General features: G+C 37.9%; 1 protein-coding gene across 4 annotated transcripts in view; it reads right to left on the minus strand.

Annotated features, from left to right (window-relative positions):
- The window catches only part of Ranbp17 (RAN binding protein 17), a 348,452-nt gene that overhangs the window by 9,803 nt on the left and 317,254 nt on the right, over nt 1–21,395 (minus strand). For all 4 annotated transcript variants that reach the window (XM_004836388.4, XM_013078434.3, XM_021239677.2 and 1 more), the window contains one exon: nt 19,909–20,075. In XM_004836388.4, the coding sequence (XP_004836445.2) occupies nt 19,909–20,075 (167 nt within the window). The remainder of the gene's footprint in view (nt 1–19,908; nt 20,076–21,395) is intronic.

Below are 21,395 nucleotides of genomic sequence, written 5' to 3' on the forward strand. Positions count from 1 at the left end.
TCTGGAGATTGTGAGACAAAAGACTCAATTTTGGACATGGCTCTTTTTTTCCACTTTTAGTGGACCTCCTGGAGGTGTTGCCCACCTGTACCTCTTTCATCCAGGCACTCTGCCACCTGCCAATGAGTCAGGCAGACACCGAAACTCCTGAGATTGGAATCCAGGGAAATGATTGCTGGAGAGTTCATAGCAGACCTTCTTGTCTCCTACCTAAAGCTTTTACAAATTTGGTTAATATATTTTGAGACTCTCAAGGTAAACTTCAGTAGATTTAATTGATAGGTTGTCACTGGAAAGTAGTCTGCTGAACATTTTTATAAAAACAATGATTTTTTTCCCATCAAGAGTATTATGTATATAGGAATTTAAATTAACACAGAAAACCTCAGTACATTGAGCTAATTTCCTTTGAGTTATAATACTCTTTAAAAGCAAACTTTTTTCATTGTTAACATTTAAGCATATTATACCACTAGAAATACTCCATAAAGTTGTAAGAAATAGGTGAAAAAAATTAGAAACCCTTCCTCCTATTCCCCGTTTGTATTATGAAGACAAAACTGAATCTAAAGTGAAGACAGGAACTCTGGTCTTAAAAGGATCAGATTCTCAATATAGTTAGGGAACTGTAGCTCTTCTCTTCCTATCCCAGATTTTGTTCCAGGTGGCATGATATTTTAGTTACAATGTTAACTTTGCTGCCTGGTGATCAGATAGATGGAAAATGAGAATGGGAACAGATTAACCTGCCTTGTCCAAAGGGTGGTAGAAAGGATGGCTGAGAAGGCAGCTTTGGTTTAGACAAAGGAAGGAGAGACTAAAAGGATAAAGAAAAAGAGAACAAAGACAAAGCATCCTTGTGCCTAGCTCTTGAGTGGGAGAGGAGAACAAAAGAATCATGATCAGAGCTAGGCCCACAGGGGTTGTTACTGGAGGATGGGGCGTCTTATTCTATTAATCGGTGCAGGATACAAGATTATGTGTACCTGTATCCATGCTAGATTGCCCTTGATTTGGATGCAATAAATTGGTGATATTTTGAGGAAGAGCCAATAATAAATGCATCAACCGCTCAAGGACTCCTTCTTGGATTCTGGAATCCTTTGGGACATATGTACTTGGCCTTTTAGAAGGCCAGTATAGAGAAAAGGGAAGGTTGGGCCTAACAACAAAAATAACAAAACAAAACAAAGGCAAACCCAGAAATATTATTTCTTGGGTAGTGTGGTAGTATTTGAAAAAGTGAGAAATCACTTACCCTTCTCTACAGAAATTTCTCCAGAGCTCCATGCCCTGGTTACAAGAACAGGATCAAGGAGAATCTGAATGCTGTGGAAGGAGCAAGAGGTTCCAGATTTTCAGCACTTGTGGAAGTATGGGAGTTTCTGTCATTACCAAGTGCTGTTCCAGAGGCCACATGCACAGCAGATACTGAAATGTGATCCTGATCAAATTAGATACTGGTAATATTTAGGGAAAAGGAATCAACTGTTCTCTCTCTCTGCTGTCTACCTATGTGATATTAGTGAAATGCTATGGAAAAATAAGCCTAATGGACAAATACACATATATTTAGTTATATTTTCCCTCCTGGATTAACTAAGATCCATCATCTAACTTACATTAAAATTTAAATATATGTAATTTTAAGCATACTCCTATGTGTGCATGTATTTTTGCAACCCCATAAGAAAAGTATTTAGGATTTTAAATGAAAAAAATAGAATGAAATGGAAGATGAGGTGAGCCTCTTTTAAAGAAACAAGACTGCAATCAATTATGGGTGACCCATTCTCCTCTGGAGTCATCTGCGAGTGCTGCCTACTTGGCCTTTCCACAATGTCAACTTTGCTCTACAATTAGAAAAAAGCTCCTTACTTCAAAGGCACTGCAGGACTGGTAAGCTCAGTGGGCTTTGGTCCTACATTAGCACCATCTGCTTCCACAGCTAAACCAATAGCACCCTCCTCCGTCACCCCATCTTATGATGGAAAAATAGGGGATGTTTTCGCTCAAAGCAATGGATTGCCTGGAATATTTAACAACTTTTCCATCCAATGTAAAATCTAAAGAAAAACACAACCTGGTTTTGCTGTTCTTTCAATTTTCTCCATTACCAACTTTACCCCTGGTTCTCAAAACATTCATTTAAATCACAGTTTATTGGGGAAAGAATTACCTGCCAGTCTGCTGGCTTATATGAAAGAAGATAAAGTTAGAATGAAACTTCAGGATTAATTAATTGAGAGTACTGTGCATAATGTGTCTATTCTGAATGTTACAGCACACATCACAAGGAAAAACAGTTTTATTTTCCATGGTTGAAATAAATTATAATAAATAATTCATTTCAATGGCAGAGATGTACTGGAGAGCAGCAGCAACAAAATTGACTGTACTACACTGTGAGTCTCATTCTTGAATCTTCATTATCCATTTGAAACTTTTTACGAGTAGTAAATCATATTTCAAGTGGCTGCAGATCTCATAAAGCAGCTTGCTGCATTAAAATAAAACCAGAAAACCCGCGGCATTGGAAGGCTGCAGGGATGCCACTCAGCACTATTTGGGAAACTCTCTCTCACTCTTACCGTGCCAACATCAAACAGAACACTTTTCAATTTGATATCAAAATTAAGCATTACTTGTCAAAAACATCATCTAAATTCCCTTTGTACAGGAATGTTGGAAAAATCTGTGTCATGGAATAGGTTTCAACATCAAAATAATTTTCCTCTTAGTTTAATTCAAGTTCTTTTTTTCGTAGTTCACAGTACTTACTGCCTGAAAGACCAACACAGAGTCATGTTCTAGAATCCCTAATAGTCTATACCATCCTCGGGGGGTCTTCAACCTAGCAAACATATGCATCCAAGCTAGAGAGACTAGCAAAGGCACTTGTGCTATGATTCTAAGAAGACTGACCAATCTGCACAGGATGTGACAGTTGAGTTGTAACAATGCACATAACCTCATCCAGTAAGGAGTAATATTAAGAGGAGGAAATAAAATGAGAAAAGGCCCAGGAGACAGATCTTGCTTGAGGAATGAATAGCTCCTATATAGGAGGCTCTGGAGTGGCAGGGAGTAGGATGAAGTTGAGGAGCAGAAGACTGGGTTGGGTCCAGGCTATAAAAGACTTTTTATGCCATGCTAAATACAGAGATGAGTTTGGGCTAGTACATCCAGAGTAGCCTCCAAAGGATTTTCAATGAGGAAGTGAGATGATGAAGCTTGCCATTTACAATAGTAACTGCTGAGGTTCTGAAGAATGGCAACTATGGGCAAGTTCTGGAGTCAAGGTAGTGCGTATTACTGCAAAAAGTTCACTGAGAACTGAGGAGGGCCTTGCAAGGCTGTGGTAGCAGACAGAGAGAGAGAGTGGTCAGAATTCTTCACTGCATGTCCCATTTTCTTCACAGTCAATGAGTTCTTTCTAAGAAAGACAATTTGATATGAAAACTATAGATAAATTCAGAAGTTTAAGAACATGGCCTCAAATTCAAGACTTGCAATGCAGAGAAGTGGTTGGATGCCAGACTGCCCCAGAAATACTATATTCAGGGCAGAGGTAATGCTATTTCATCATCCAAACAATTAACTTTGGGACTAAGCACCAATGAAATAAGCCCTAGCCAGTATGCATACATATACAGGACAGAGATGACCTGAACCACCTGTTTACATTAACTATTCAGTGATAAAGTAAGCGCTGAGGCCATTCGAAATCAAGGAAGGCAGTGTGATACAGGATGCCTCTTTATTGAACAGTCATCACAACACATCCCAACAAATATTCTATTTCACACCAGAACAACATATACATAATGGCACCAGGGCATCTCATGCAGTTATCAAAGCAGAATGCAATGAATAATGTATTTCACAACAAATATATTATGTAATTTTACAGTATGAGGTTCAGAGGCACATTGCTTCTCATCTGTTACCATATTCACCCTGATTTTTAAGAAGAGATTTGGTTAGATGGGCCTAAACTTCACAATCACCAAAGAGGATGATTTTACGTATGTTCAAAATGTTTTTGTATAAAGGGAAAAAGTATTTTTGTGGATAATGCATAGGGTCCCTCAAAAGCATTTTCTATTAGTCTAGTGTTTACATTTAAACCACAGTGGATGGCATCTTGCCTTCCAGATTTGAGGGTTTTTTTAATTTATAGCTGTCTGAATGGCACGGAAATTGCTGACCAGGAGGCTAGGGTGATGATTCAAAGGCACTACTGAGACTTGGGAGCTTCCCCTGATAATGAGATGTGGGGCAGGGTAAGGAAAGATAAAGGCTAGGAGTGCTGGGAACAGGACCTCGTTCCTTGGCTTACTCAAACATCTGCTGACCACATGCTCTGGCCAGTCTCTGTGTAGGACCTTGAGGATACAGAGGTGAACAAGCTACAGTGCCAGCCCTCAAAGAGCTCAGTCTAGTAGAGGAGGACAGCCATGGTACAGAAACAATGGCAGTCCAGTGCCACAAACAGAAGCCAGCACAGGAGGCTTTGAGAAGCCAGAGACTGCCTAACTCTGCTGAGGGGTGGAGTGGGAGGCAGGCAGGGAAGGGCTTTATAGAGAAGGTGACATTTGATAGGCTGTTCTGAATAAGCAGTTTGACAGGTAGTCAGAAGGGCAAGTGAGTGCAAAGGTCTGGTGAAGAGCTGGGGGAATGATGTGCAGTTCTGTGGGACTGGAGAGGATGAGTATGGAATGCTGGTGATAGCTGAAGCTGACAAAGTAGCCAGGGGCCAGATCTTGGGAAGGGCCTAGTAATGTGTGCTAGAGAATGTGGACTTTATCCTGCAGGAAATGAAGTATCATTAAAGTTGAATGAATCTTTCTGGCACTGACATGGTAGCAACTGCTGGTAAAACCATTCTCCTCAGGGTCCGAGCCTTTGGGTCATCTGAATTCTCCTGTGAAGTAGCTTTCTTCCTGTTTTAAGATTGGAAGGCCATAGACATAAAAGGTCACCTGCTTGGGGTCTGTGCCTCAGTCAGGATACTGATCAGCTCCTTCCTTGCTGGCTCTATTGCCAGTACTCTTGAGAAATGGCACCAACATTACTTTCCTTGGTCCTCAGCACATAACTTTATAGTGTCCCCTGTCAGGAATGGTTTTCTTTGTCAGGAAGCTTTTTATTGATGTTCAACCTTCATTTTCCCTTTCTTAATATTATCCCATTATGCCAATACTCCATTGTGCCATGCTAAGTAATTCCCTTTCCTCTTTGGCATTTACATCTTCCAAGTATTTATAGACTTATCAAATGCCCCATTTAGTTGTCACTTAGGGAAGCTATACATATTTAGCTTCTTTAATCTGGCCCCATAAGCCAGCCCTTCCATTCTCTTAAATCACTCGAGTTACTTCCCTCCAGATTTCTGTCAATTTCTTCCCAGCCTCTCTCTAATGCAGGGGGGCTGAGGAAAACAATGGGGATGGGGAGGGAGGGCTTACTCCCTCTGTGGTATGAGTCCATCATCTACCTAGGGTGGAACTTCTGCAGGTTCCAAAACAGGCCGGGCCTCTGAGGGACTGTGAATCCCTCTTAAGATCTACAAGGTTGTTTCACCTGCACACATTTCAAGTCAATACTATTCTATTATTAGCTCCCCTTATGTGCTAGATGCACACAGGCAGCACATGCTTGAGTGCCTACAATAGGCCAGATACTGCAGTACGGACTTTTTCTTCCTTTTCTCTCCCTTTTCATTTCTCATACTTATTTATTGTTCAAAAATTATCGATTTACTACCCTGTGTCAAACACTACCACTACAGAGTGAATGAAAGTGGCCTCTGTGGCCTTAAGGAGCTCATGCAGTCTATGTATTTATTTTTTCACTACTGGGGGTTGTGCACAGGGGTGCTCTACCATCTAGCTACATCTCAGGGGTTTTTTTTGTTTTTTTTTTTGAGACAGGGTCTTACTAAGTTGCTCGGGCTGGGCTCAAACATGTGATCCTCCTGCTTCAGCTACCTGAATAGCTGGGATTACAGGTGTGCACCACTGTGCCTGGCTCCTATAACCTATGTATTTATTAAACTCTTATTGCCCATCCATCATGTTGTTTCCTTCTAATCTTAAGGGTCCTGAAGAGGTCATCTCTGAATGCACTTATCTCTAATTGATGCTCTTAGTTCCCTGAGTGGAACTTCTTTGTTCCAATCTAAAATGAGATGCCACAATAAGCATGGGCATTAACAGAGCTCTTGCTTAGGGTTTTCTTTCTGGTGGTTTGTCCTGGGACCTGAGATTTCTTTTCAGGCCTGGCACTTTCCACTGTAGTCCTTCCTAAAGTTTATTTGATATTCTTTATTCACAGGACTTTCACAAAGCACGTTCTGAAATGTTTTTCTTTTTTTTTTTTTTTGCGGAACTGGGGATCGAACTCAGGACCTTGCGCTTGCGAAGCAGGAGTGGCACCACTGAGCTACATCTCTGGCCCCTGAAATGTTTTTCTTCTCCATGGTATCAATGTTTCAGGTCTTGGAGGAGACTGAGAGGATGGAATGGGAGAGAATCTAAGACGCCAAATGTTAAAAAGTCTTGGGGAGTCTAAGCATGAGGTCACATGAAAAAGTGGCTCAGCCATCTGATCTTGGGGGCCAGTTCAGGCAAGCTATGGAATTGTCATGGCTGAGGAGGTGGTATATTCAGAGGTGAAGTAACTATTCCAAGGACACAGAAGAAGCATAACTAGTATTCGGGGTCAGGTATGCTGATTACAAAACCTGTCTCCACCAATTATTATAAAACACAATGTCCTCAATAAACTCAGAAACTTTTCAATTGAAAAAAATTTGAAGAGAGGATGTAATTTCACTAGTCCAGCAGCACTCAGTTTATAGTCTTCTGAAGGCAACAAAGGATACAGAATTAACATGCAAGAGTTCTGAGCTGCAAAGCATGAGGGAGCTTTAATTCATCAAAGGTCAGAGGACTAGGTAACCTCTTTCTCCCTTGTTCTTCAAATAATGATCAGATTACAGATAAACAAGAAGTCTTCCTTAATACAATATGTAAACTCACAGTCACAGTGACTGCTAGTGATTACATTTTATGAGTTAAGAGACAGAAGTAAATGTGAAGGTTGGATTCACATCTCTGGCACACTAAAATACTTTGGGAATCACATAAGTTACTCTATAAATATCCAAAAAATCATTAGTAATTGCAAAATGACTAAATTATGCTATCATTGAGCCAAGCTTCACATTTATACTGTGTCGTTTCTTTTAAGACTTCTCATACTATTAAGTCCTTCTCAAAGGGCTTCTCATACCATTTACAATGTCACTCAGAGAGATGAAGGCAGGATAAGTCTTGTCATTACTCTGTTTTCTCACTTGGACAGGGGAAAGAAGAAATGTCAGGAAGGAATGGTAGGTTAAAGCCTTGGGAAAGTTTGATATGGTAAACACTATGTGAGATCAAGAGATAAGATGGCTGCCTTAGCTACAATCTAGTTAAATTAGTCTAGTTTTTGTCTCTATAATGAAGTACCCAAGGCAGGCTACTTAGGAAGAAAAGATGTTTATTTAGCTTACAGCTTTAAAGGTTTTAAGTCCAAGATCAAGTGGTTCTATTGGCTCAGGCTCTGGTGAGCCCTAGGGGTCGGCGACATAACATTATGGCAGGGGAGCACCTTGAGTCAGGAAGCATAGAACTTTCAGTAGCAACTTCTCTGAGCACTACTTAAGCCCCAAGAGATTTAAGGACTTCCCAGTAGGCCCCACCTTTTAAACATTCCATAGCATCTCCTAATATCACCACTAGTTCAGGTTTTCAGTCATACAAAACTTTGTGGGGACACAAACCATATTCAAACCATGGCAGTAGACATGCATCACTATTGTGATGTGGGGCTTTAGGCAAGCTATCTCACTTCTTTGAATCTCTGCATAGTTCTCCCATACAGTTACTGTTGATGTCTGGATTTTCAAGTTTAAAAACAAAGAAACATATTGACCTTATCTACCCATTAGGGTTGTTGTGATAATCAGAAGGGATATTAGATATTAAAACATTATATAAATGCAAGGAGTTAAGGAGGTTTATTTTCATTCTTTTTTTTTTTTTTTTTTAATTTTCATTCTTGTGATTGCAATGTGATGCATGAAATACTCAGAATGAAAAAGACAAAAGTCAGTCTGGGGCCAAGAGTCAAACCCATGCCACACTATGCCCCCAGGCTGCCAGTGAATGATTTTGAGAATGGTTCACAGAAAGACTTCTGAGAAAGGCAAAACACATGAATGGGACTATAGGAGACTTCAGCAATCTGGCTGAAGGCATGGACTTCAAAATCAAATCACCTCCTGAAGAGGAGTCTTGGTCTTAGACTCTCTGGGAAGGGTTCTTACCCATTTACAGGTATAAAAAGCAGGGCTATTTTCTCTTCAAAGAAAAAAAGTGACTGGTACTTGTGCATCATTTTTTTTTTTTTGGTACGGGGATCCAACTCAGGACCTTGAGCTTTTGAGGCAGGTGCTGGAACCACTGAGCTAAATCCCCAGTCCCGGCTTGTGTATCATTTTAACAGTGAAAACCCAAATGTATGTATTTGTTGAATACTTTATTGAGTCAAGAATCTTTTTTTCAAATTTCCCCACATTTTTTTTTCTATTTATTAGTCCATGTTTAAGCCAAGAATCTTTAGGTGGTGAGGATGGAGACTACTTCAAAGAAACTTCGATCTATAATGGGTCCCTAAGACTAGGCAGTGTAGTCATCTCTCAGAGGCTTGGAACCATGGACAAGGAAGCTGGCAGCATCTCAGTCTCTCTTTCTGGGGGCCATTTGGACTTTCATTTGAGATCCTCTCAGCATGTTTCTTTCTTCTCTCCTTGTAGACTAGCCACTTTCTGGAGCATATATCTGGGATTAGTGCTCTCAAACTTTTAAGTCTATAACTTAAATGAGGACTGAAGGCTAACTAGCATTGAAGTGCCAGTTTCTAAAATCTAGGCAGGAAGAGCTGAGGATGTAGCTCAGTGGTAGAGCACTTGTCTAGCAGGTGTGAGGCCCTGAGTTCAATCCCCAACAGTGAAAAAAAATATCAATAAAAGATGTTAACCGAGCCAACTGAGGTCAAGTGTCTATCTTTTGTCCAATCAGTTTTCAAAGAAAGGAGGACTAGGCTCAATCAGGGATCTAGGAATAAAAGAATATTATGTGTTTCCTTCTGCCACTCTTTCATCCCAGTCAATCCTGTTTCTAGGTCATTAGTAGTACTGTATAGAAGTTAAAGGCACAGGTTCTGCTACTTATTAGCTGTATAATATTAGGTGAGTTTCTTAGAGCCTCAATTACAATATATTAAAATGGAGACAAAAATACCTAACAGAGAAGTTTAAATATAAATGTGTGTGCCACAATAAGGTACTTAGCACAGTATAAATAATAATTATTAGTATATGTTTGTGATACATAATGAATACATTCACTGTGGCTTATTTTTAATTAATTAATTTTGCAGTGCTGAGGACTGAATCCCTGGCTCATAAATGCTAGGCAAGGTTTTTACCACCGGTAACTGCTGGTACTTTTACATCTTTTTCATTATTACAATTCATCATCAACGTTATTTGTATTCTCATTTTAGAGTGACCTTTTAGGTAACACTTCTGATAGGATGGAGGCAGTCTAGATCTTCAATAAAAGAGGTATATATGAAGGTTCTTCTACTTTGGAGTGGTAGAATGAGGAAGCACTCTCAATTTAATCTTTTCTGGTTAATGTCCCCAGCCTTTTTGTGATATTCAAATTTAAGATCCTTCTAAGGAGTGCTGGGCCAGCCTGGGTATGATGCAGGGAGATGATAGGTACCAGCTTCGTATGTCATGGAAACACTGCTCAGAGCAGAAAGACTGTATTTGTGTCAAAACTTGGGCATGTAAAGGAAATCTCAAATAACTTCTGTTTGTGAAATATGGATAAATACTACTATGTATACCATATTAGTGTAAAAATGCAGATGTTCTCTACAGTATGTTCTTTTAAATAAACACCAAAAACCAAAAATCACTGAGAGTCAACAGATAAAACTATTCCTTTTAAACAGATTGTTAAAAACCTTCTCAGAGTGCTGGAGATTTAGCTCAGTGGTTCCACCGCCTGCCTCACAAGTTTGATCCCCGGTACCAAAAAAAAAAAAAAAAAAAAAAAAAAAAGAAACTGGGCCAGGGATTTAGCTCAGTGGTTTCACCGCCTGCTGCGCAAGCGCAAGAACCCAAGTTTGATCCCCGGTACCAAAAAAAAAAAAAACCTTCTCAGAGTTAGTGTCAGTATTTAATCTATGGAAAAATTTTAAGCAATTTTTTTGGCAGAGGTGTTCAAAACGAATACATTAAAAATTTTTTTTTAAAGGATACATTTATTGAACTCCTTTTATTCTTAATTTATAATGATAGCCAATTATGTCAGCTACTATTAACGAAGATGGAAAAACCATCTTGTTTGCCATTTACCACACTGGGTGATAGTCTGTTATAAAGCATGTCTAAATATTATCAGGCCAAACCTGTGTAAAGCTGTGCTTTTTTCCCTTATGAGATGTTGTCTATCTGCTTTACATAAGTATGAAGGAAAAGGTATAGCTGTTGTTCACTTTTTACAACTCCTTTGCTATTCTGACAACGTTTGCTGCAGACTAATAGTAAAACTGACTGTTAAACTGTAGATAAAAGAAGGATGACAGATTGCAGTCACTTTAATTCAAAAAAAAAAAATTTGGAGCCTCTGGGAATGCCAAATCAAACCCCAGCACCCAATATCTTCATGCTAAGTCACAAACTACATCTTTCTGTTGTTATTTAAAGACAAAGTCTAATGGATCTGTAACTTATTTATTCCAAATTCTTCTTTATGAAAAGCTGGCTTTTTAAAAGCAGCTCATTGGAAAACATTATAATTTCCCCTATTCTATAAACATACAAATATAATTGTAAAATGACATCATTCTGTTTTCATTTAATTACTCCTGAAATGCTTTCTATTTAATATTCATTACTCAAAAGCTAATTTAAAAGAGAAAGAGATGCGACTTATTCAAAAAGATGTACTGTCATTCACAGCAATAGTTATCTAATATACAGAAGTTAATAAAGCAGATTAATCTACAAGTCCCTTTAAGCCATTCTTGAGTTTTGAACAACTGCCTCTTTGACCTTTCACCTTCATGCTGTGCACCAGTAGCAGGTGCCAGCTGTACAGAAATTATGGCTGCTGCGTTTAGTCGCAGAATCTTTTCTTACTTTGCTTCTGACCAGCAGCTGACCCTGTAGGAGTGATTGTTTCTGGTGCCGGCCTAAAGGCTACATAAACCAGTAGCAGATAAACAAAAGGCTACACACACCAGCTGCCTTGCCTAAGGGTACCATCCTAGGCTGACACCTCCACTCCTTCTCCAGAGTCCCAAATTGCTCCTTGTTTCCATACATGCATTTCATCCTTGTTATTTTGTGTGAGGGGCCAGGGTAGCAGAAAAAAAAAAAAACCCAAAATAACAACAGAAAACCCTCCCTTTCCCTCGAACTTGACTTTTGAGTATTCCATGTCAAACTGTGCCATTATAATGCTAATCTAGGCCTGATTTAGCAACTTTAATAAGAGGCTAAACCCTCCTGTAATTAGATAATAAAATTTTATTATGTATTTTAATATGAAAAGTCTTAAAGTCAAACTCTTCAAATCATACACTGGTACAAAAACTGAGGTACTTAAATATCATAGCCCCGGAAAATGGGAACCTGAAAAAAGCACATTATGACTAATTTTTCTTTCTTAGAAATGTAAACATGGAATTCCTATGTGGTGGCAGTGAAAGCTCTAATACTCTTAATTATGTGCAGGGAAGAATGAATCTATTCAAGTATGAAGCACACTGTACCATTTCTAGCAACAGCATGATATGGGTTTGACAGTTATTTCTTGGATACAAATTACACAAGTATAAAAACAATCCCCATAATGATTAAATGCAGTTATGTACATAGGAGAATACCAGTGCAAATGGTAACATATTTAAATGGTTTTCCTTCATTAAAAAAATTATATATTATATTAAACCATCAATCACTGCTGAGGCACAGGAGTTTAAATGTATTGTCACTGGCTGAAATAAATGACTTGGAGACTGGATTCTGGCTCACTCAATATGGTGTCTTTGCTGTTGCTTAGCCACCCAACTCTCTGCTGGTTTGGGCTACATCTGGTGGATTCCATCCCTTTCAATTAATAAGGCAAGTTATGCTATCAATGGATTACATCCTTAAACTGTGCTTAGAGGTAGAAAAACACATGTCTAAGTGAAATGGGAGGGGGACCCTCTGTTCTGTTAACTGTTTGGAATAATACTGAAGTACTTTTTTCTTTCTTCACTGATGTTTAGAATAAAAGTTTTTTTGTGGAATTTCAACAGGGTTATTCTATAGTACATTATGATACAATCTTAACATTGCTATTTGGTTTTTTATATAGTAGTAGTTTATGAACATGCTATACTTGATAGCTAAATCACTGCCTGCAGACTGTATTTCTGAAAATTAATTTCTTGAGGGTTTGCTTTGCAGACATTTATTAACCATAGCAAGGTGTTAGGCTCTGCTGGGGGTTGGGACAAATATCAAGATACAAATCTTTGAGGGATTAAAAGGCATTCTTTAAAGTCATATTATTATGATTACAATATTAATTTGATGATTTATAAATTTAAAATAGGTTTCTATTTTAAGAGGATTTTTTTAAGAATACCATTTTTGTTACAGTTGAAATAATCATTCTCCAAATATTCCCATAACAAAAATAGAACCAAATGACAAAGATGTGGATAATAACAAGGACTAGAATCATCCTAAAGATGAGCAAATAATTTTAGGCTATCACAGATAAAATGCCATTTTTTGGAGGGGGTACCGGGAATCGAACTCAGGACCTTGTGCTTGCCAGGCAGGCATGGCGCCACTGAGCTACATCCCTGGCCCAGATAAAATGCCATTTTAATAAGAAACTAGTATCTTTCTATTTTTAAAATTAAAAACATTAACTTTCTAAACTGGTCTTTGTGGACAGTAATAAATTTTTCACTGTTAAGAGGTGTACTCCCTTTCAGACTTTTAATTGCCTGGTTGTTACCTAGATATTTTTGTTCAGTCTTGGTCCTCCTAGATATTCTGATTTTATCCTTCGTAATCAGATTGTGTTTGTACACACACACACACACACAACCAAAATGAACTTTATTTTTGCTTTGAACAAACTTGGTTATTTAAAAAATAACATGAAGTTTAGAAGGTGTTAACTGAGTTTCATTTCATACCTTCCACATGCAAAGATACAACCCAAATGTGATCATATGCCCTCTTTAAGTTTCAGTAGGATCTTAAATATAGTAAAAGTAAAAGAAAAATAAATTAAAATTTAAAATTCAGTAAAACCAAAATAACTACATCCTTCTTAAACAATAAAGCAAAAAAGCATGCTTCAAAAATTACCTAAAAATCAGATGGAAATGATGTGACTGTAGCAGTGTTACATAGAACACTTGAGAACAATACGAACCGATGCACTGGGAGATCTTAGTTCTGAATTTTTTTTTTTTTTGGTACCAGGGATCGAACTCTGGTCCTTGCTCTTGCGCAGCAGGCAGTGAAACCACTTAGCTAAATCCCTGGCCCAGTTCTGAAATTTTTTAAGATGATATTATATAGAGATATAAAACTGTCAGGCAGCCATACTGTGATGTTCTGCCAACTGTTTTTATGTTTTTTGTTTTGTTTCAAATTTTCAATCAGAGGCCAACATTTAAAAATTTGAATTTTTGGCTTCTCTTCAGACCAGAAATTTCAATATATTTGGCAAGAGTAGGGCTTTTTGTAAGGCAACAATTAGCTGGAACTGTGTTGAGGCTGCCCCCTTTAGACATGGATGTGTACTCAACTTTAGGTTTCCTTCCAGTCTACCTCATTCAAGGTTTCTGTTTGGGTGCCTAGGTATCTTAGTTGTGATACTTGGTAACAACTAGAAAGGAACAAGGAGGCTCACAGGAACCTAGATGTCACTCTTTGACCTTAGGCACAACCACAAATAGAGCTGACAGTACTTACTCATAGAAATTTCCTTTAGAAAGGTAAAGCAGTTTACAACAAGAAATTAGGTAAATGTCAACAGCTACTTCATAGGCATTAAAGAAAAGTCACAAAAGCACATCATACAGCAATTATACTACTAGATGCTGACCTCTTCAAGGACACATATCCTACTAAATTTTATATCCTCAAGTCTGGGTGTAGAATTAACGACTGGATATGGGTATAGAATGAGAGAGGAAGCTTGATTAGCAGGCAGAGCTAGTGAGAGCCACAGGGCTTTTTCTGCAGCAGCTGGGAAAGCAACTTCCCTCTCCTTTGCTCGCTGCCTCTTTGGGTCACTGCCCATCTGTTTTATCCTGGCTGCAGCACAGAGTTGGAGTATAGGATGACCACTCTAAATTGTTTTACCTTAAGGATGGCCTTGATGGGACTTACTGAATACACAACTTGGCTCATTGTAAGTGCTCAAAACATACACACTTCTTCAGATCACATTAGAAGCCACCAAGTAAACTGAGGAGCAGAGAGCTCTGTGGTTAAAGCATGTGAGAAGTGGGGTTATTTAATCTTTTTCTGCCTCAGTTTCTTTATCTGTAAAATGGTGATATTATACATGTTCACAGGGATTCTGTGATGATTAAGTCAGAGAATGCATATGTAAAGAGCTTAAGGTAGTGCCTGCACCTAGTAAATAAAATTTGCCAATATTATTTCTCCCAGAAATAAATACATGGAATATGCACAGACTGCCGTGAAGACCAAGATTAGAACAGCATATGTAAACAACAATTCTGTCATGAAATATGAATTCTCATACTCCACTTTCAGAATCTAATGATATATTCCTGGCTTCCTTTAAAAATCCTCTGATCAAGTTGTGAATGTTTATAAGGTTGCAAATTAATCAGAACAAACTAACTGGTTATATGGAAGGCACACTTTCTATTTAAGGATCACTACAAATAGTTTTTATTAACATTAAAAAATCTGGCTAATTAGTTTTTAAAGACGATAAGAGATGTGGCCATATTTCATGTTTTCTACTGTGAGAATCTTGCTAAGGTTATACAGACCAATGTCTCAACATCAGTTATATATGTGACTGCACATTCTCCTACTTGGTATTACGGAATAGAATCTTAAGTGTGAAAGATGTCTTATATAGTATGTCAAAATGTTGAGCAATATCGTTTCAGTCTAAACACAGAAATGAAAAAAGAGCAGATGATTTTCCTTTTGCTGTAATTCACTTTGGGATGCATGTCATGGGGAGCACTATACAAAAGCAATTTTCATTGATTGACTGACTGATTGAGGAAAAGGGTGAATGTTCTTTCAGCTTACGTCCCTACTGAAGTATGATTCTTATAGCTCCTGACAGCTCTTCACAATTTGTAGTTAAATGCCATGTTAGCAACCAAAAAAAAAAGGGAAATAAGGAGAGAAAAAAAATCATAGTTAGAACTTCTTTGGATTTTCTGTACAGCTGACTTAAACCAAATGGATAGAGGAGGGTAAGACAAATTCAAATCTAACTATTCTAAGTCCTCCATGTAGGGTATTTACATGTTAGAGACTATAATTGCTAAAAATACTTTGTTCATAAGTTAACTGGATAATTCAATCAGTAATACTGACAATCACATAGTTCTTGTTCTTCTATGGAAGGTGCTATTCTTATAAAAAAAACTAGTTTTAATTTGAATTCTGACGTAGGGAAGTATTCAGCATCAGTGTTCTTACCATTTCAAAAAGAATTAAGTAGGGCTGGGGATTTAGCTCAGTGGTTCCGCTGCCTGCCTTGCAAGCAGAAGGACCCGAGTTCAATCCCCAGTACCCCCCAAAAGAACAACAAAATACAAAAAAGAATTAAGTCAATTCTCTGAAATGCCCCCTCTAATTCTATGAAACATGCATCTTCATTTATCTAATTTGGGTAAATCTTTCACTCTGTGATTTTAACTACATGAACGCGGATCTATTGGTTATAGATGCAAATACTTAACATGATCAGTGATGAAACTGAAAACATTTTACATACAAATGTTATCTTCCAAATTATTGTAGCAGATCACCGTCTAATCCATTACTAATCAGTGATTATTAGTAATCTGATCACTGTTACTGTTGGTCTCTTCTTAAATTTTTAGTATGTTCTCCTAATGACATAAAAATGCTTAGGAAATTCTCTGCCCTCCAAATTTATGTAAACTGGATTATTCTCAGCTGTTAAGGCAAAGCAGTACTGGTGAGGCAGGTCCACTTAATTACAATGATCTTCAAATGGACTACATTTTAATGTCTGCAAAATCAGATTTGTTTGTAAAATATGGAGATGGCTTATTTGAAGAATATTTTTAAGACACTGAAGATCTAAAGCCACACAGCAGGCCATAATAAACACATTTCCAGGTGACAGGTATTGAAGTATTTTTCTCAGGCTACTGCATACAAATGGAAAGGCCTGTAAATATATTGGAAAACCCTTTATGTGGGTTCATACTTCATTTACTGTGGAAGCTTGAGGAGATAACTTTTGCAGTTTTGAACTGACTCTCTTTTATGCAGTAATGCTTCCAGCAAAATAGGTCCAGGTTAGGGGGAAAACAGTTCAAACTAGTAAATAATTGCAATATCATTGCATCAATTTAAAGAGCTGACAAGCCCTCTCTAAACTCCAAGCACAATTAGTCATTAGGGTCTAGTTTTTCAGCACTGTTAAGCAATTTGTAACCCATTCCTTTTAATAGGGTTAGGCATTACTTAACTGACACAGATGCCATGAAAACTGAAACCTCAAGTTATGAAGCAGGAACCTTGTTCATTACCTTGTGATAGCCAAATCATCTATAAAAACACCATTTAATGGGCAACCAATGAGTAATCAATGGGTCACTTTTCATCTGAGTGTGAAAATGAGAATAATCTAATACAAAGTCCCTGTGGTAAGAGATTGAATCTTGGGTTCTACTGCTCTTCAGGGTTGATTTACAAGGTCTTGGGAAGCTGATGTAAACAGATGATCAATGGGACCCATCCCTGCTCATAATAATCCCCAACTGGCCCACTCCCTCTTTTCCAAGTCTGTCCCTTCAGGCTATTAGCTCTGTCCAGCTAATTCTTCCCACTACTCCTGCCTGCTGCTTTTACTCTGGCCATCCATTCAGTCCAGCCGACTCAGAAGTAATTTTATACGCAGCAGAGAGCGGGTGGAATTGATTTTTCACTCAGCGCTCAGTTCCCATCTGAATAATTATCAATTTTACTGCCTCATAAAGGGAAGAGTCAAAATTTCAAATCAATTCAAAAGAGCTTTTGAGACGACAGAAACTGTGCATAAGAATAGAGGTCAAAGTTGTCAGTGACCTAAGGAGATGATGTCAGGTATCACTATACCCAACAGTTGACATCAGAGGCACTCAAGATGATATAACCTAGTGCTAATGCAAATCATATTTATGCTGACTACCAGAGACCAGTCATTAATATTTAAAATGCTATCTGAAAGCCTACATTCCAAATAAATAGAATGTATTCTATGGTTAATAAAGATATATCACTACTTAGTCATATGCTATAAAGTGAAAGATTACCAAGTATTAACAGAGAAATTACTTAAACCAACAATTGCACAGTAATTCTCAGTAAAGACACACTTGATGGTCTCTTGCACAATCACATTACTTGCTCATAGCCTATTGATTTTTTTGCTAAAATTTTCTACCAACTTAAAAGTTTCTGCCAATGTTTATGGGACAATAATATGATTATGGCTGAATACTGGCAGGAGTGACTTGGTGGTGGACCTGTCCTTTGTCATGGTGGGGTGGGGACTGGGTCTGACTTCTGGTCAATCCATGGGTCTTTTGTTTAGCTGCTATATGCTCTAAATCAGTGGCTGTCAACTTTCTCTCATGAAAAACACATGAGGATTATGCATACTTCCTATTCTACCATGGCTACTGCATTTGGGTGGGGGCGGAGGTGGCAGAGAGCAGAGGTATATCTAAATCTTGCAGAATGTATATTTTGAAAGGGCATTCTGTGTGAATCTGAGATATTCTTAGAACCAATGGTGTGAGTAATAAGGGGTTCAGGCTTTTGAGCTAAACAGATGTTGTTTCAAATTCCAACTCTGTCACTTTCAATTAATCTCACTGCACCTCAGTTTAGCCATCTGTAAAATGAGGATAATGATATCCGCACTTTAAGGTTACTGTGAGGTCTAAATGAGAAGACTTCTCTGACAGTCCTTCCCTCTCATGTCATTCTCTGCTGTCACTATATTAATGAAATTATCAGGCAAGTGGTTAGTTATTTGTCTCTGTCTCACATGATAGGAAACATTTTAAGGAAAGTATGTCTTACAAGTCTTAATGGTTCCTACACTTTGCATGTAATAAATCTTCCCCTTACACTGTCAACCTGTTGAAACAGTTCCAGGGTCACATCAAATAGTTATAGGTTGATAGGCTTTTGGTAATTACTCAAAATATGAATTATAATCCCCTTCATCCCTCCCTGAAAAATAACTGGTTAAATGAAATGTCATCACACATAAGATTTACATAATTCATTTAAATATTAGCAAAATATGGCAGCAAGGAAGGAAACTTTTTCTATGGCTCTTATTACTTGCTCACTAGGACAACTGCAGCAAGAGTCTTGATTTACACTTGTAAATAACAGATTATTATGGATATAATTTGGCAAAAGAAAACAACTAAAGCCAGGCATGGTAGTACATGCCTGTAATCCCAGGGCTCTGGGAGGCTGAGACAAGAGGATTATAAGTTCAGGCCCAGCCTCTGCAACTTAGCCACTTACCAAGACACTATCTTAAAATTAAAAAAGGAGGGCCAGGGATTTAGCTCAGTAGATTTGCCACCTGCCTCCCAAGCACAAGGTCCCAAGTTCGATTCCCAGTACCAAAAAAATAAATAAATAAATAAATAAAAATAAAAAAAGAGATGGGGACAAGGCTTGGAGTGAAGGCCTTGCCTTCAATCCTCAATACACACACACACACACACACACACACAAACACACACACACAAAACACACTCAGGTAAAAAAAAAACAGCAACTGAAAACTATATAAACGGACCATTTTACAAATTTAGTGGAAGTAGAAATACTTAAAGTAAATCCATAAATGGTATTTTTCTCTTTGAGAATCATTTTTAGCATGTCTACTCATTTTTATGCATATTGCTGCAGTTTTAAAAAATTATTAAATGTGGACCTAACCCATATCAGCCAATTAGAAAACATACTTGAAAAGAAAGAATTTGTGGCTTTATTGCTTATTAGTTAATTAAATGCTCTTGGGAATATTACCTAATCTATTTAAACTGTGATTCTTCATTTTAAATTGAGAACGATACTAAGTATAATATGATGGACAGTTCCTAGCAAGTTGCCTGACAACTTGCAACTTTCCTGGAGCCCAGGAAATATTAGTGTCTTAGTACATCTGAGTACTCACAAGGCAAACTTCAGATGGCATTATCAGAGGCTCCAGGAGAGAAATCAGAGGTTGACTGTTTTTAGTTCCAGTTTTGCCTTATTTTTTCTCAAGCCTCTGGAAGAACTACCCTGTTTTTAAATCCTAACTTCACTCAAGAGAGATAAATAGCTCCAGGATTTCTTGAAGGTGGATAATGCTGAGGCCAGTTTCCTATCTCATTTCAGGGGAAATACTCCTAGAGTAACTGTTACAGAGACTTAGCAAGAGAGTTGTTGAGATGTTCACAGACCAGGTTAGCTTCTGGGGCACTCTGTTTCCAAAGCTAGGTTACCTGCTGCAGGACATCTGAGTTTTGTTGCATAAACTGTAATAGTCTCTGACCAGCCTGGGTAGCCTCTCTGCATCGAAGTGGCTTCTTGCCCTCTTTTGCTATGTGCTTGAAGAGGTAGGTGACGATGTAGTCTAAACTGGTACAGCAGCTGGAGGAGACAACTGTATCTGTACAAACAATAAATAAGAATTTATTTACATTATTGAAGTGTTTGTTTCATTTGACTATGATGACTCCATTAAAAAAGAATTACTCTCTGGTTTCTAAGCACTTCCACCACTCTTTAAATTCCTTGAGGGTGGGGATTCTACCTTAATTCTCTCTGTAAACCCAGTGTCTACACTATGGCCTAGAATACAGACATGCTAGTAAGAAAATGATTTCTTAGGTAATTTGGGAACTTAGCAACCTCTGTTCAATTCAAGTAATTGTTTATCAAGTATCAACTTAGTGCACTGGGCTCTGCTTCAGTGGAAGTGGATCCATCTCCCATCATGGTATCAAAGAGCTCATGGTTAGTGTACAAGTTACTACAGTACAATGCTATATAAAAGCGAGTAATACATTTCTGTGGGAATTTTGAGGGAGAAACCACAGTTAGATGGAGTTCAAGGAGAGTTTGGTGAAATAGGCACCCCTTTGGACAGGCTTGGAAAGATTATTCCATTTACACCTGAGAAAGGACAGTTTTCACTGGGTGTGATGACACGTGCCTGTAATCCTACTGTTGGGAGGCTAAGGCAGGAGGATCATGAGTTTAAGGACAGGCTGAAGTACACAGTGAGGCCTTGTACAATAAATAAATAAATAAAAGAAAAAAGAAAAAGAAAGGACATTTTTCAGGTACAGAAATTAGCATAAGGTGGCATAGTGTTGGAGGAAAGCTATGGATTTTGGAGCAAGACATCTCTGGTCAAGTTTCATTCTTTTCAATCACTTGCTGTGCTGTTCTTATGAAAGAGCCATTTCTCTTTTTGGCATTTGTAAAATAATTTGCAGAGTTGGATGAGAAGAAAATATGTCTATCAGTAAGAAAAATGGCTGATATATATTGAGAACTTACTTTGTGCTAGTTACTATGTTAAGTACTTTACAGATTATAATTTTTAATCTCCACAAGTGTTGTAGTAATTACTATTATCATCATTTTCAGGTGTTTTGTCCAGTGACACATAGTTAGAACACTGCATAGCCATAGTGAGAAAATAGAGTTGAACTGTGGATCTCTATTCTTAATCACTATATTAAAACTAGGTATTAAGCAAAAATATGTGTAAGTATTAAAATCATTCTTAAAACACAATGGGCATTCAAGATATTGCAGTTACCACGGTTTGCTTTTATGGCAAAAAGAAGGATATATTCAAAGAGTATAACTTTTGGTCTGAGTGGGAGAATGTGTAGAAGAGTCACAAGAGAAGGTTGACAAAGTAGGTTGGGGGCGTCTTACTTGAGGGCATCCAAAAGTGGGCTGAGATATTTACATT

Source organism: Heterocephalus glaber, unplaced genomic scaffold (assembly GCF_053883595.1).
Source record: "Heterocephalus glaber isolate CG9 unplaced genomic scaffold, H.glaber_assembly_v1.0 deba00001606, whole genome shotgun sequence".
Lineage (NCBI taxonomy): Eukaryota > Metazoa > Chordata > Mammalia > Rodentia > Bathyergidae > Heterocephalus > Heterocephalus glaber.